The sequence below is a fragment of the Dunckerocampus dactyliophorus genome, chromosome 6, assembly GCF_027744805.1.
Source record: "Dunckerocampus dactyliophorus isolate RoL2022-P2 chromosome 6, RoL_Ddac_1.1, whole genome shotgun sequence".
NCBI classification, from domain to species: domain Eukaryota; kingdom Metazoa; phylum Chordata; class Actinopteri; order Syngnathiformes; family Syngnathidae; genus Dunckerocampus; species Dunckerocampus dactyliophorus.
This window is the reverse complement of record NC_072824.1, coordinates 18,968,439-18,984,470: the sequence shown is the minus strand read 5'-3', so window position 1 is coordinate 18,984,470 and position 16,032 is coordinate 18,968,439. Positions and strand designations below refer to the sequence as shown.

General features: G+C 40.8%; 2 protein-coding genes across 2 annotated transcripts; both read right to left on the bottom strand.

Moving 5' to 3' along the window:
* Positions 1-155: 155 nt before the first annotated feature.
* Positions 156-8,607, bottom strand: LOC129182345 (hsp90 co-chaperone Cdc37-like). The gene is made up of 8 exons (XM_054778338.1): positions 8,236-8,607; positions 6,471-6,761; positions 6,311-6,410; positions 3,476-3,591; positions 3,280-3,402; positions 3,027-3,209; positions 722-793; positions 156-635 (listed from the first exon to the last, which is right to left on the bottom strand). Exons 1-8 carry the CDS (start codon positions 8,359-8,361, stop codon positions 552-554), a joined length of 1,095 nt encoding a protein of 364 aa, XP_054634313.1. The 5' UTR covers positions 8,362-8,607; the 3' UTR covers positions 156-551.
* An 884-nt stretch (positions 8,608-9,491) lies between these two features.
* LOC129182344 (sialic acid-binding Ig-like lectin 7) lies at positions 9,492-15,136 on the bottom strand. The gene is made up of 5 exons (XM_054778337.1): positions 14,766-15,136; positions 12,778-13,047; positions 12,364-12,696; positions 10,187-10,444; positions 9,492-10,106 (listed from the first exon to the last, which is right to left on the bottom strand). The coding sequence occupies exons 1-5, from the start codon at positions 14,836-14,838 to the stop codon at positions 9,931-9,933; spliced, it is 1,110 nt and encodes a 369-aa protein (XP_054634312.1). The 5' UTR covers positions 14,839-15,136; the 3' UTR covers positions 9,492-9,930.
* Between the last annotated feature and the right edge of the window lie 896 nt (positions 15,137-16,032).

Genomic DNA, 16,032 nt, shown 5'->3' with positions numbered 1-16,032 from the left:
TTATTATTGTGGTTACAGTTTGCATCCATCGTGCTGACGGCTCTTTCTAATATTTCGGTTACTTTCTTTAGCTACGTCATTAGTAAATGGGCAATTCTTTTTCAACAAAAAAACATTAGAATCGTGAAACTTTCATATAAAGAAGACTTATTTTATTTAACAGACATTAAATACACACAATGATTAGATTTTTGCATTGTTGAAAATATCTGTAATGCAAACCACAGTTCGAAGACAACCTGCTGGGTGACATGACAGCAACGCAATCACATCAACTAACTGACAACACACACACACACACACATTCCTGTTGGTTTTTCCATTATCTAAATTTGATTTACGCTCAGGGACCTGCACTGATTGTTTTCTATTTGCTGAAAGTGACTGCACAAAGAAGCTTTGCCTGAAAAATCCTGCACAGACCACTAAATCAAACCCAAGAATTAATTATGAAGGAGAAAGGGTGGGAAGGGAGGAGGGCGCCAGCAATTAATTAGAAAACTACGAGAGGTTAAAAGTCAGTCCACACAATCATCATGCTGCCATGTTGTTTAGTCCTCATCCTCTTCGTCGTCTCCTGCCTCAGGCACCCAGAGTCCAGAATCGACACACCTGGCAAGGTGATACTTGCCCTCCTAGAGAGACAAGCGTACACCAGTCAAGCGATGTCATGACACCATGTGACCTCACCATCATCATTATCGTCATCATAATGACTCACATCAGGGTGCAGTTTGCTGATGGCCTCGTGGAGCATCCCGATGTTCTTCTCATCAAAGCTCCTCTGCATGTCCTACCAGAGAAGGAATGTCAGGTCACAACCATGTTTGAACTTTGACCTTCATTTTACGTGCATTTGAAGTTTCCTGTGTAATGTAGTGTTCCAGATACTCAGTGTGTGTGTGTGTGTGTGTGTGTGTGTGTGTTTACAGTTGTCTGCACAACAAGATCAATATGTGTGTAAACAGAGAAACAGGAAGCTCCAAAGAGGCTCAGACAGGGTAAACACACTATTAGCTGCAGTCACACTTGCTGCCACAAGGAGGCGTAATAGCTAATGGTAATTCAACACACTCAGCCTGGAACTACAGGATGTTGTGCAATCTAAAGTGTCATTTGTTTATTTAAAAAAATTCTAAAAACAACTACTATTATTATTATATTATTATTTGAATAAAGAATAAAAGAATGCATTTGATTACTTAATACTTTACTTCTCTACTAGTATTTTTAATACTGTTAACTGGTGATAATGTATTGCTATCGCTGTCAAAGGTTTGTATTTTCTACCTATTTACAGTGCTTCACAAATTTATTAGACCACCATCCAAGCTAAGGTTTATGCTCCAATTAGATAATGACCCTGAATGGTAATTGAATAGCTCATAGGTAATTATTATTATTATTTTTATTATTATGAGCCCATCATTGTTTCTTGATGAATGTAAAATTATAGTTTTGTTACTTGCATCCCTGAGCAGAAAAAAAGCTTTGCAAGCAGTTGTCAAGGCCAAAGGAAGCCATACCAAATATGAAGTTTAAGTTGTATGGCAGATGCATGTCAGACTGGCATGAATACAGTATATCAATCAGGTGACAAACATCATAGTGAGGATGGATGATTTTTTTTTTTAATGCCATACGTGTGTAACCCGCCTTGTTCAGCCATCCCCGCGCTGGGCTCGATCAAAGTACCTTCGAAATGGGAGTCGAGAGTGCTGACCGCTGAGCCAAAAGCCCAAACTGTCAAAAAGGCTGAGGGAGTGACGTTTACCAACGTACATTTGCGCAGCCACACTGGCTGGCATCTGTTACACGAGATCGACCCACATTACGTTCGAGATACTACAACAAGGAACTTTCCCAATGCTAATAGTGAGTTGTAATGTCTTATTATTGCTTATCATGTCTACTATATTAGGTAACACGAGTAGAAAGCTGACTATAAGGGTGTTATGTCATGTTTACAGGTCTCTACTAATGTAAAGAATGTTTTTTAGAAGGTCATAAATAGGTTTTCTATGCTCTAACTACGAAAATATTCAATTTATTAATATTGAATCCTACTTTGCGGAAATTCATTGTGGTCCATTGTGGTCCAATGTACTGTGATAAATGAGGGATGACTATTATTATTGTCAGTATTACGGTACAAAAACCGTTTAAACATAGCATTAATGGCCTGTGCCCGCTTGCACCTTTTTTTTCTATTAAACACCCATCCATTTTCTTCTGCTTATCCGCGTCCGGGTCGTGGGGGCAGCAGTCTCAGTCGGGAAGTCCAGAATTCCCAGTCTTTGGCCACCTCCTCCAGTTCCACTAAGAGGTGTCCAGGAAACATTTGGACTAGATGCTCGAGCCACCTCAACTGGCTCCTCTCAATGTGAAGGTGCAGAAGCTCTGAGCTCCTCCAGGTGTCCAGCCACCCTGTGGAGGAAGCTCATTTTGGCCACTTGTATCCGCGATCCCGTTCTTTTAGTCACAAGTAAATTGAGCTTTGCCTTCCAGCTCAGCACTCTCTTCACCACAACAGTTCGGTACAGCGACCGCATTACTGCAGATGCTATGCCTGTTGATCTCACACTCCAACCTTCCCTCCCTCGTGAACAAGACCCTAAGATACTTTTAACTCCTCCACATGGGTCAAGACTTCGCTCCCAACCCGAAGGGTGCAATCCACCTTTTCCCGACTGAAAACTATGGCCTCAGATTTAGAGGTGCTGAGTCTCATCCCAAAAGCCGGCCGAGTAAATACTGAAGGTCACAGCTTGATGAGACCAAAAACCACCAACCCCGCCATCAACCCTGCACTCGCAGAGCACCCCCAACAGGAAACCGCGAGGGATACGGTCAAATGCCTTTTCCAAGTCCACAAAGCACATGTAGACTAGTTGGGCAAACGTCCATGTGGCCTCCAGTCCCCTTGCAAGGGTGTAGAGCTGGCCCAGTGTTTGTATGTTTTTCTATTATTTCCCTTTCTATTATCATTGTTTGCTATGTATTTTAGCATGTGTGCAAACTGTTACCTTTGGTAACGAGTTGTAGACCTCAACAGGGTCTAGACCACCCGGTCCCATTCTTTTCTGCTTCTCCTCCTCCTCCAGTTCCTGCATGGCCTCCTCCATACGCATTTGCGCTCGGCTGCGGACGCGCTCCTTCAGGATCTCCAGCTCATGCTCAAACGCTTCCTGGTTCGACTTGTCAGCGTCCTGATCACGCAAATCACAAATTCCAGGATATCTCTCACAACACAAAGACGCCCAACTTTGACTTACTGACCTTCATCCTTGAGAAGAACTGCCTGAAGCAGCCTCGCGGGTCCACTTGAAGCACACTGCCCAAATCCAAGATGGACTGCATGACGATGACCTGGTGGGCCACCTGCTCCATTAGAGCATATTTCTGAACAGGCAGGGACAGGATTGTTGTGTTTATCATACTACCTTCTAAATATTTACACACACACTTCCTGTACCTCATCAATCTCATAGTCAATACATATGACCACAAGACAGTTTGCTGTCTCCTCACACAGCAGATGTGGATTCTCTGACAGATAGTTCTGGCTGTCTTCCCAGCGCCGCATCATCCCTGGTGTGAAACATACTTGCAGTAGTATTAATACTTAGAGACAAGCATCTTTTAATATTTGCAGCTACTTTGTTGGTGGGTATTTCACCTGTGTTTGTACAGTATGTTACAGCTCAAAAAACGCTACTAACTGGCTGGAGCTGAAGCTGGAGCCTATCCCTGCTGATTTGAGAGGCAGGGTACACCCTGGACTGATAACCAGTCAGTCACAGGGCACATATTGACAAATAACTATTTTCTACCATTTTTTCAATTCAGGGTGAAGTGTGAGCTGGAGCCTATCCAGAAGACATGGGCTGATTGACAGTAGGGCATATATAGAAACGAAAATCCGTCCATCCATTTTCTATGCCGCTTCTCCTCATTAGGGTCACGGGGGCATGCTGGAGCCTATCCCAGCGGGCTTCGGGAGACAGGCGGTGTACACCCTGGACTGATTGCCAGCCAATCGCAGTGCACACACAGTATAGACAAACAACCATTCACACTCACATTCATACCTATGGACAATTGATCCATTTTCTATAAATATGTATTTGTCTTGTTCAAAGTCATGGGGAAGCTGAAGCCTATCTCAGCTGACTATGGGAAACAAGCTGATGACACGCTGGATCGACTCCCAATCGATCACAGGGTACATATAGAGACAAACAAATATCCAGTCGGAATATCACAATACACTCGAGACAAGATGATGCACAATATTGGGTTCACAACAACGAGACGAGACGAGGCAATATCTTAGCATTACTTTTAAGAAAACTACGTAGTTATGTAAACTCTAGTATTGTCAAATGACAAACACATGTAATCAGATTAATCACCGTTTTCAAATGAATTAATCATGATTAATTTGCCACCGTGTCTGAAGTGTGCCCATTTTTACTGTATTTTATTGAAAGAAAGATAAAAGGCAGCACAGGGTTATAATATATTTGTATGTATTAACAGTTCCAAATTAACTGAAAATTTTAATCAAGCTGAAAGATAGCACACGTGTTTATTTAATACTATACTGTCTATTTAACTAACACTAGTTTCTTTAATAGTAGCAGAACATTTGAAGCACACTTTAACCGTGTTATTATGAGCAGTGAGGGGTTGACACCATGTAACATAAGTTGAATTTAAATTCAAACATGTTTTGAGTTTATTTTGTGGGATTTCCGAATATACTTAAATGCAGAAAATTGTACTTCCACATTGAGTTGCAAAGTGACTGATAAGAATATACACTTATTGTTTTTCTTTGTCTTTGTGTTTATTAAGACCAGACATATAAGCATAGTAAAGACGTGATTTTCTTGTGATGTTCGGAGTGTCCATGAATGCATCTCGCGGTAGTCAAGTGACAGTGAGGAAGTGTCATTCCGGACCTTAGACGTGTTTGTTTGGAGTTGGAATTGCACTGCTGTTGATGTGTTCAGGTCAGAATGACGTTATAAAAGAGTGGCAGAATGTGTGACTCTGTGGGGAGCTGCACCGTGCCGCCGTCCGTCTTCATAACAGAGAGGCGTGGCTTGCCATGATGCACGTGCATTGATTAGGCTAAAAAATGTAACTTAAGGCGTGACGTGAAATAAATTAGTTACTGCCGTCAATGCGTTGTGTTTGGCAGCCCTAGTAAAGACATATGTAAAGTAGTAAATTTGCTTTCTGTTTAACACTAAAAGAAATAGTTAAAAAAGAAATACAGTTCCCATGATGCTTAGAGTGCCGTTTCAGGAAGTAGTGAATTACTAGCGGTATGGCACTTTAGTTAATCAAGCAATGGCCAGAAGTTGACACGAGCTTGCCAAACAGTGAAATAACCAGAGGTTCACGAGACAAAACAATCACAACAATCACGGTGCGAACACAAAAATGACAGTACAACACGTAAAGGTAAGTAAACAGACATAGGCTAACTACTACTATGGGGAATAATAAACAACTACTTAACTCTAAACACGTAACATGAGCAACATTTGGCATGCTGGGAGCCAGAAGCACCTCCAGCAACAGGAGTTATGTCACCTCCTTTGTAAATTGTTTCTCAAAGTACATTGTTTAAGTTAACATATTTATTATCATCCACTAGTCTTAGTAGTTGCCCCATGTAGGTGTTGTCTACCTGTTGCATGTTAAGTTGCTGTGTGATGGTTCTAGCCTTATTTAATTCTGACACTGAGTCAGACTGTTATGGTGAGTAATGACCTCCTGCTGTTTCCGATGAGTTGACTAGCTCATTGCAAGATCTATTTTGGCTATTGCTTCCCCAAAGAAAGAGCAACTTCCTTAAAGCTAACAGTTAACAGAAGTGCCTCTGACCATCTCTTGCGCAATTCAAGACAGCTGTGGTATTAGTTGTATAGTAATGATTAATAGTTTTCATTAGGGATGATCCGATTGATCGGCCACCGATCAATATCGGCTGTTTTACGTAAAAAACGTGATCTACGTATGCCGATAAACGCCTTTCAAAGCTGATCACAAAAACCGATCGGGTTGCCAACAGCACGACGCGTCTCAAATTGAGCTTGACACAGGCTGCGCCAATCCATGCCAGCATGTTTGATCACTCTCTTACCAAATCTATTCTTGTAATCTTGTATACACGCTTTGCCTGTCTGTCGCTAGCTGTGCTTCACATGGGTGCCGGCTAGCTATCTAGCTAGGGAAATTGAGTTTGAGAACCCTGAACTAAGTGGTTGTTGGTTGGATACTGATAGATTTATACCAAAGTGTTTGATTTCCATGGCGTACTTCTCCTCAAAGGTCTTGTGCGTCTCGGCTTTTTCCTCCTGTGTCTCCTCCTTTGTCTTCATGTTGACAATAGTCTAGAAGATGCATCATGAGAGTGAACTACAGCATGTTGATGGACATTGTCATCTTCTTACCTTGCTGAAGCCCTCTTTGCTGATGGTGTCTACGTTCCAGGGGAGCTTCTTCGCTTGGCGACGGTGTTCCTCCATCATCTTCTCAAACATCTTTTTGTCTGTTTTCAGTTTGCTCACCCCCGCTCGAAGTTTCGTCAGCTCAATCTCTTCTCTCTCCTCCACGCTCCTGCTTGCATCTTCCAGCTCTTGGAGTCGTCCCTGGGTTTCCTCCAGCAGTGTGCTACATTCTGTGAGGTTGATCTCCAGGTCTTCTCCTCTTTGCTGGAACTCGGCCATCTTCTCCAGACGGCTCTGTCGGGGTGAGTTCAGCCACCCAATGCATGAAAGACAGAATGGACGTGGCCTCTTGTGTCACTACTAGGCACTAGACACAACACCGCCATTATGTTTTGGCACTAAAAACTGGCTCAATATTTGTATGACGGCGTATTAGGACCACAAGAGAAAAAAATACCACAAGGGAAAAAAGATTTTGAGAATAACGTCGTAAATGTACGAGAAAAAACTTGTAACTTTGTTACAGGCATTGCCTGAGACAGCTATGAAAAGGGGCGACTTATGTGACCCTCGGCCTTGGGCATGTGGAGGGGGCGAGTAAGGAAGCAGAAGCCAGGGTAAGGAAGGCGGAAGTGAGAAGGGCTAGCCATGCTAATCTGTTTGTGCTCAACTGCTCTGTTTTGCTGCCTCCACTTTATAAATAAAAATAAAAATGAAAGTAAATAAAAAGCTTGCCTGAAGCAGGAGGAAAGTTTACGTCCTTCCTGAAGAGCTATGCTCTATTTTCCCTCTGACACATGTGACACGTAGACCACCTTAATATCCATCCATCCATCCATCCATCCATCCATCCATCCATCCATCCATCCATCCATCCTCTATGCCGCTTCTCCTCATTAGGGTCGCGGGGGTATGCTGGAGCCTATCCCAGCTGACTTCGGGCGACAGGCGGGGTACACCCTGGACTGGTCGCCAGCCAATCGCAGGGCACATATAGACAAACAACCATTCACTCTCACATTCATACCTATGGACAATCTAGAGTCGCCAATTAACCTAAACCACCTTAATATTAATACATGAAAACAATAAAACGCTTTCTTAACTTATAAAGTGTAAAAAGAAGTTTGACCACTGTAAAATGTGAAAACACACACACACACACACACACACACATGCACACAAAACACACTCAGTTTGATTGCAAAAAAAGAAGCTAGCCTCTTAGCTATGTGGTTAGCACACAAAGCTAGGGGCTAACACATCCTGGTCTAGTAAACTACCGTATGTTGAAATCTTGTGAGATTTTTACACAAATGATGGTTTTTGTGTGGCTTTTGAAAACCTTTTTCTTTTATATAATTTTAATAATTATGTTATTGACAGTGAAGTGTTGCGCATTATTATGCACTGATATCTATATCAACAATCTGGATTTCGCTTCAATCGCCATTGTTCACTACTACTTCACAGCTAGCTAGTCTAACTAGCTAGTCAACAAGAGTTGTGGTTGCGTATGCTCAGGAAAACACCGTTTTGGTAGAAAATTGCAAGTCACAAACTCAGCCTTCAGACCCTCAGATTTTTAAAAAAATAACAAAATGAGTGCTTCCTTGATTTCCACCTTCCCTGATATTTATGAAGGAGTACAGTAATTTAGCTTTAAATTAAATGTATTTTTTGTGAGTAACTATAACTATTTTTTTAAGTAATTTGTCCAACACCGGGTAGAACAAAACAAACATCACATCTATTTCAGAGTTCTGACCCGGTGTCTCATCCGGAACAAGCTCGGTGTGTCCACAAATGGGCTGGTGACATCATCATCGTCCGACACGTAAATGTGATCACAAGCACTGTAGTCGATCACTGGCCCGATACGTGTCTGGCTCATCCTCCGGTCCAAAGTCTAAACCCAAACTCAGCCTCAGGTTTGTTGTGTTCAGTTGTGACGTTCAAACCAACATGGCGATTTCAAACGACTCCAGACAGAAGCTAAACGCCTCACTTGATCTTCTTAAGGAACCAAAAGCTGTTTAGACTAAATCCTCTTGTATGCTTTTATTTAGCAAGTATCTGCAGGGGGGCGTGTGAAAATACTACACTAGTACTTGATTGGTGGAAGTCACGGTCGCTACATTTTTTGGCCAATCAGGTTGCATTTTGTTGGTGCGTACAGTACTTCGAAAACAGTCAACCGCTGCCCACTCAGGTCAGCACATATTTTGTACACATTTAATTACACATTTTAAATTCACATTTAATTCCAGTCCAGGTTGAAAATGGTTTAATTCATATTTATTTTACATTACACTCATACAGCAACACTGGTGATGGGTGATCTCTGCATAGATAGTTTGCAACACGTACGGTAATTAGTAGTTTGAAACTAAATCATATAAAATAGTAACATGAAATATTCATTTATAGAAAATACAAAAATCTATTAAAACAAATACATAATAATAAAATATAGACTGTACTGTATATATAATTATGTCAGTTTCCACAACAGGAGTCAGTCTTATAGCAATCATTGTTAGTGTAAAAAAACATGCATTTATTCAGCATTCAACAAAGGATGGAAACACTTACTGTGCCAAGGACAGGATGCATAGTTTTTTCTAGGCCACAAAATTTCCATCACTTCAGTGACAATACAAAAAAAAAAAAATCCTTACAATGTGGTCATGCATTGTGTGCACCTTGAGCAGCAGTTGAACATTGGACACAATTTGCACATGGGAGACTTCATAAATATTTGATCCGTTAGTGATTTGAAGTTACACCCACTTAAAAAAAACATTCCCAACGTTCCTTTTTCCACAACACATGATCTGCTCTACAGTCCAAAAGGCTCTCCGAAGGTGTTAGTGTGGCAGTGAACAATACCAGAACGACTTCCTGCAGATACATGATTGCATTTTGTTTTCCAACAAATTGGAGTCAATGCAGTATTAGCTGACATAGGCTCACTTAAACATACTATAGGTTTGAACATAGTTGTAAATATTATTTACATGATTGTTTTTTTATCCATTTAAATGCTACAGAAAATGTTATCTGATCTCACAGCTTCTGATCCAAGACATAACAAGGATGACGTTTATCTTATGATGACAAGTGCCCAGCAAAATTTCACAGAATTTTAAATGCTTTTAAATTTCCAGTGGATATATATTTAAAAAACCAAACAAACATAAAATTGCACGCAAACAAATACATGGCAGATCCTGTGTGCAGACTATCACTGTGTTTGATCATAGTGTGCTCTTGTGCTATATTATTAACACAGAAATCAACAAAACAACCAAATCTTTCATGCAGGACAGGAATATGGACAATGATTGAATGTGATTTGTGCCGTGATTGACTTCAGTACTTTCAATGAGACAACTTACAGATCAATAAAAGCACAGTTAGAGGGACAGTAACAGCTAGTTGACCCTTTCATACCTCCATGTTACAACTCCCCGTCAGGCAAGGCGACGTGTCGCTGATGAAAACGGAACACGTCTTTCAGGTTGTACTTTCCGGTCTTATTAAGTCTGTAGTAATGGACGTACACAGTGATGAAGACGAGGACCACAAGAGCGACAACCGCTGCAGCCACGGCTAAAATAATATACATGTAGTTGGCTGCAAAGACAATAAGCAGAGTCAACAACTGTATTTTATACGTGTATTTTAAAACATCAAATTCTAGCACCTCGACTCACCTTGTACTTCCACGTTAAAGTGGACACTGGTCGTCCCCATGCTGTTGCTGGCAGAACAGATGTACTGTCCTTGATGCTCCATGCTCACAGAGGCCACCGAGAAAACGTCGCCAGTGAAAGGGGAAAGAGTGGCAGACGAATAAGTCCATGTGTACAAGGGGCTCGGGTTGCCCTCGGCAGAGCAGTTGAGGTGAAGCGAATCTCCCACCATGAGGGTGATGAGCCCTGAATGGGATGGCCCTCTCAAATAAGGTTTATCTGTGTGTTTAGTGAGACAGGAGCACATTGGAGATTTTGGAAACCCTCAGGTACCACACTCAAAACACTCCCCAAAACATCACTCTGGTGGGACGTGAACCCTTTGAATTGCCTCTCTGAATATACCTAGAGGTCCAATGCGCTGTCCATTGTGCAGCAGAGCCAGTTTGGCTAGCATGTACCATGTAATTGTTGCTAGATTTGAGAATGTGCAGCGTGTGTGTATGTCTCAAAATAAATATTGAATTAATGTGATCGCTCCTCCACGCACGATACAGAGAGCAGATGAGAAATTGTGAAAGAGTGACAATGTAAAAACAGAAATGACAATAAGATAAGGATAGTTAGTTTGTTTAATGAACAATGTGTAATAGGCTTGTTGTGTACTTTCATACACAACATACCCTTCTTGGGCCTCGCCCACCTAATATAAACACTATTTGAATGTCTTTGAATGTCTTCCAAAGCATTGTGAGCATAGCTCATTGGGGGCGCCACAAATGTGTGTGTGAAGACACATTTGCAATTTTGCATTTGGTGGAACAATTAATTTCCTCCACAGCAAACTTGAAACGTGACAATACAGGTAAAATATACCAGCTCATAGTGTTTACCGTAAATTCCGGTGTATAAGCCGCTACTTTTTTCTTAAACTTTGAACCCTGCGTAATATACAGTGGTGCGGCTAATCTGTGGCTAAATTTGAATCTCTACTTCAGAACTACTACTGTTTAAATACTGTGCTGCTCGCATGTTCTTTCTTTGGCAGGAGCCAATCACAAGCTATCAGTGCAGGTCTGAGCTGGTCAACTCATTGTAAAGCGCAGGAGGTCATTATATATAACAGTATAACAGTCTGACTCACGGTGTCATCTAACAAATAACACTAATCACACAGCAGCTTCACACTCAACAGGTCTACCTAATAAATATACAAACATGTACCAACACGAGTTTAAAATGAGAAAAACAACTCTTTTAAAGTTTCCCCATAATGCATTGCGTCTGAGCAACGCATTCATTTATTGCAATAATGTCAGCCTCCCTCTGGGCTCCTCTTGCTCCCTCTGGTGCATTGGCAGCATTGCCATCCATCCATCCATTCATTTTCTATGCCGCTTGTCCTCCGATGAAATATTTGCTCAGAGGATATGCATGGGGGAGGGGGAGACTTTTATGGGCTTTTCAATTCCTTGCATTTTGCCGCAAACCCTGTGAAAACCGGGCATCTAGCATGCTTACAAGAATATACCCCTAGCATAATGACATTAATACAGTTATGGCCAAAAATCTGGAGTGTTGGAGTGCAACACTGAAAATGTTTACAAAAAAATACTGAGGCAGCACTTATTGAAACACTGTTTAAGTCATTCCCAAAATTTGTAGCCACAACTGCGTCCAATGGGACATTTACCTTTACACAACTTGAAATTAGATTACTTTTTTCCAGAAAAAGTATTGCGCAAGAATCCAAAAATTACCTGCGTGTTTTGTGCTTTTTCTTTGGCATTTTGTAGCTCTAGCTTAAGCGAGAGAAGCGCTTGAGAAGAGTATATATACATTGTGCAGTAAGCAGACTTATGTTCAAAGTAGTAACGCGTCAAAGTTAAGGGAGGGTGGGATTGTTTTTTTTACATTTTAGCGGTTAACTTCTTTTTACACTTATATGACATGCAAGTATGTTTAAAAAATGACATGTGTGTTTTGTTTTCATAGTTTTATATTGGTCTTTGTTTTCTGTACAATCAGTTAATGTAGGTTTTATGATGGTGACAGTTTAGTTGAAACACTGACTTCACCGGGTTAAGTCAGAAAAAGCTGTTAAATTATGTAAAAGGTGCGTAAGGTGAGGTGCTTTCTTCTATCAGTTGCAAGTTGTTTTGAAAAGTGAAAGTGAAAGTGGTTGTGGTGTGACTCACAGTGAACAGTGGAGAAGACAGTCCCAGATTTCACCACACGGTGCTGGAGAGGTCCCTCTGGTCCGAGATCCAGCTTGGTTTGACACCAGTATGAAGCCCCATCATTTTCTTTGCTGGCGTTGATATTGTGCATAAACGTCTTGTCAGTTGGCTTCTTCTCTACGCTGTTCTTGAACCAGTACTGTGCTAGTAGTCTGGGCCCTTCAAGGAATTCCACAATAAGGTTTTTAACTGGTGCCACTTTCTCCACTGCACAGGACAGTGTGTACTGTTGACCCTCAAGCAGCGGTCCGTTGTGATGGAGCAAACTTAAATTGACTGTTTGTGGATACTCTGTGAGGAAAGGCAGTCATAATATCAATGTAGTTACTGTTAACATCCACATGATGATTGCGAGTTTGCAAGTTTCCTTACGGTAAACGAGCACTGGCAGGGTGCTGCAGCACTGGGAGCCATTGCCAGTGTTGTAGTAGCACATGGCAGATGAAGGCCACTTATTCATTTTGTCAATGGTCCATAGAATGGTGGTCCCGTTTCGTTTTTCTGTCCCGACGGATTTTTCCAAACCAAACAGCTTGTTGTGGCAAGCACTCTGGCACACGGAGCAGCTGGCAGACGCCGACGCGCCAAACTCCACCACCAGTCTGGTCACACTGAACACAGGCTTGTCTGCACAGTTTTCATCTGGAAAGCAGATAGGAGGTCAAAGGTCAACCTTTACTATCACCTGCTCACTCCTGCTTGTCCAAGGGCTTTAAACATCCATCCATCCATTTTCTATGCCGGTTATCCTCATTAGGGTCGTGGGGGTATGCTGGAGCCTATCCAAGCTGGGTTCGGGTGAGAGGCGGGGTACACCCTGGACTTTCAGGGATTATTATTCTATAGCAGGAACGCTCACAATTTTTCAGCCTTTGAGCTACTTTTAAAATGACCATGCCCCAAAGATCTACCTCCTACTATAAACATAGAAAATATATTTATAAATATGTAAATGTGTAATATATTTACCATATTGAAAATAAGTTAACACAGATTGTCCGCACCTGTACCTTTCACACAAAAGACCAGGATATTGCCGTTCACACAGTCAGACCGCGATAACGGTGAGTATGTGATGACTTTTTTTGTGTTTGTTTTACCCTTTAATATTGACAGCAGTTACTGTAAAGCACCGTGTATAAAATGCACTTTTTTTCCACTGGTAAGAAGCAAAAAATCGGGGTGCGGTTTATACACAATGACAGGTCTGTGACCAGACGCAGAAATTGACTACAAGCCCATTTTAGAATAGCCGTCTGTGGGTCAGACAGTTGCTTTGACTTTAGCGCCCTCTGCTGTACAGTTGCTGAAAATGCTTGTGTATGCAACTAATTTATCTGACGCCTGTCTGTATTTTCACACAGTGAAACGATCTCTATATACACTGAAGCTAACCTAAGCTTCCATGAAAACATTGCAGTTGTAAAATACAATACAACATTGGAGTTTATTCAAATTCACACTGAAGCAATGCAATAAAATAATAATAGAGAAAAAGAGAAGCAGTGAAAGGTAACGGTAATTTGTTTTTTACACCTGCATCACAGTTACCGATACGCTACATGTCGATAATGTATCATCAAAATTAAGGACAAATACACAACTTACTGATTTTAAGTGATGTTGTACAGCTTTTAAATTATTTTTACACATGTATCACAGTTTCCTATACGCTACAGGTCCATCATTAGTCATCAAAATGAAGGGTGAATACACAACTTACTGATATTTAGTGGTATTATACAGATTTCAACTTCTTTTTTACACATATTACATTCCCCTATGCCTATGTATTACAGTTCCCTATACGCTATAACCATCAATCATGAGTCATCAAAATTAAGTACACATGTCACATGTCATTGTTTTTAAGTTGTATTATAAGGCAGGGTGAATTGTGTGATAGTTTGGAATGTAAATCAAATAGCACTCTTAACTCAGATAAATAAGTAGAACAAACTTATTTAAAAAAAAAAAGTTCATCTAACTTGAGTGTACAAAGTAAAATGTAAACATCAATTGTGGTCAACTATAACTAATAATTTCCATTTACTTGTCTTTTTCATCGGTTTGCATGTTTTTTTGAAAGTAAGGTTAAGTAATGGATTTTACAGTGTATTTACATAATCACAAGAGAAAACGAAAACGCACCCCCTAAAAAACTGACCTTAAGAGTTTCACTGCTCCACTCAAAGTGAAACTACACTTAAGCATATTTTTTTAATGATATATTTGACAAAATTGCACAGCTCACACGTTTTTAAAACAATACTTACTATAGTGGCAATCATGTTTTCCATTTGATTTGAAAACATCCAACTTTACAACCAACTTTCACTTCGTAAAATGCTCCAACTCACCACAGCAGGACACATGGAAGTCCGTCAGAAAGCCCAAAAAGAAAAGAGACAAAAACATGTAACAGAAAAACATTATTTCCAGTTTGTTGTCAAAGCAATGAAAGACTACTGCAGAGCAGTCGAGGGCTGTCTGGTGAATAGTTCTAGAAGTGAAAGTTTCTTTCGTTCCCCTCTGAGACTGAAAGCATCAAAATGGTGAAAGAATGTTTCTGCAGGTCATCAACAGCACATGGGTGAGGGGATCTTTTGGGAAATTCTCGTTCTTCTCAGCACAGGATGACTCACACAGTTAGTAACTGCATGCCCAAAGGCTGAACTTACACCACACACCACACGACACCACGCACACACACGCACACACGCACACACACACAAGTATCAAGCTTTAGCTCTATTACAGAGTAAATCCTATTTTTACTTTGAGTTGTAGTGCTTCAAACATGTCAGGAAGCCAGCTTCCCTTATCACATTCCTGAGAATCCCACTTCCCACTTGTACTGGCAATTGTCATGGAACACACACTCATTTTAGGCCCCCCCCCCCATACCCAAACACACATAGACAAAGTAATGAATTTCCCAAGCAGGATAAACAAACACCACAGGGCACTTACTGGAAATGAAACCCATTTCAGTGCAGTATGACAGAGATATTTACAATCATTCAATGAATTTGTGGCAATCAATTATTTTATTAAATCGACTATATAATATATCTGTTGTGTCTTTATTGTGTATGTTACCATTGTTGTTTTTATGGCGGTACGTTACACGAGTGTAGGCTGGTGGTGGGTGGGACCAGTGGCATTTACGGTCTTGTGATCGGCTGCGCAAAACTTGTTTGTGACTCAGTGTCACTGTAAAAGTGAAAAGTGACACAACCACAAATAAATGTAACTAATACTCGTCTAAATAATAGGGTAAGTTTAAAAATGCTGTTTTTATTCTATTCTATTGTATGTCTGCCATACTGCACTACACTCAGGAATTCTGGGCCCGATGGGGGGGAATAAAATAAAATCATATTGGGCACTCCTGGGCAGCTGTGGTCACCACGTCTCTAGGACCTTATTGACCCATTAAAAGCTATATTGATACTATTTGACTTGAAACAGAATTTAGTTAGATGCATGTTTGAGTATTACAAAAACAAATTGTTCAATAATTTATTTTTAGTACAAAATAAACAGAATAGAGTCTCAAACACACACGCTTTACCTTTAATGACATAAGCGTGTATCATAACACCACCAAGATTGATTGATATA

Bases quoted from the DNA above. Each gene is read 5' to 3' on its own strand.
- LOC129182344 (XM_054778337.1), bottom strand. From the start codon at position 14,838: ATGTTTTTCTGTTACATGTTTTTGTCTCTTTTCTTTTTGGGCTTTCTG. The intron at 12,697-12,777 runs GTAAGGAAACTT...CTTTCCTCACAG, and splicing joins CCTGCCAGTGCTCGTTTACC to AGTATCCACAAACAGTCAAT. The intron at 10,445-12,363 runs GTGAGTCACACC...CTAAACACACAG, and splicing joins TGTCTTCTCCACTGTTCACT to ATAAACCTTATTTGAGAGGG.
- LOC129182345 (XM_054778338.1), bottom strand. From the start codon at position 8,361: ATGAGCCAGACACGTATCGGGCCAGTGATCGACTACAGTGCTTGTGAT. The intron at 3,403-3,475 runs GTACAGGAAGTG...CTGCCTGTTCAG, and splicing joins TTGACTATGAGATTGATGAG to AAATATGCTCTAATGGAGCA. The intron at 3,210-3,279 runs GTCAGTAAGTCA...TTGCGTGATCAG, and splicing joins AGTTCTTCTCAAGGATGAAG to GACGCTGACAAGTCGAACCA.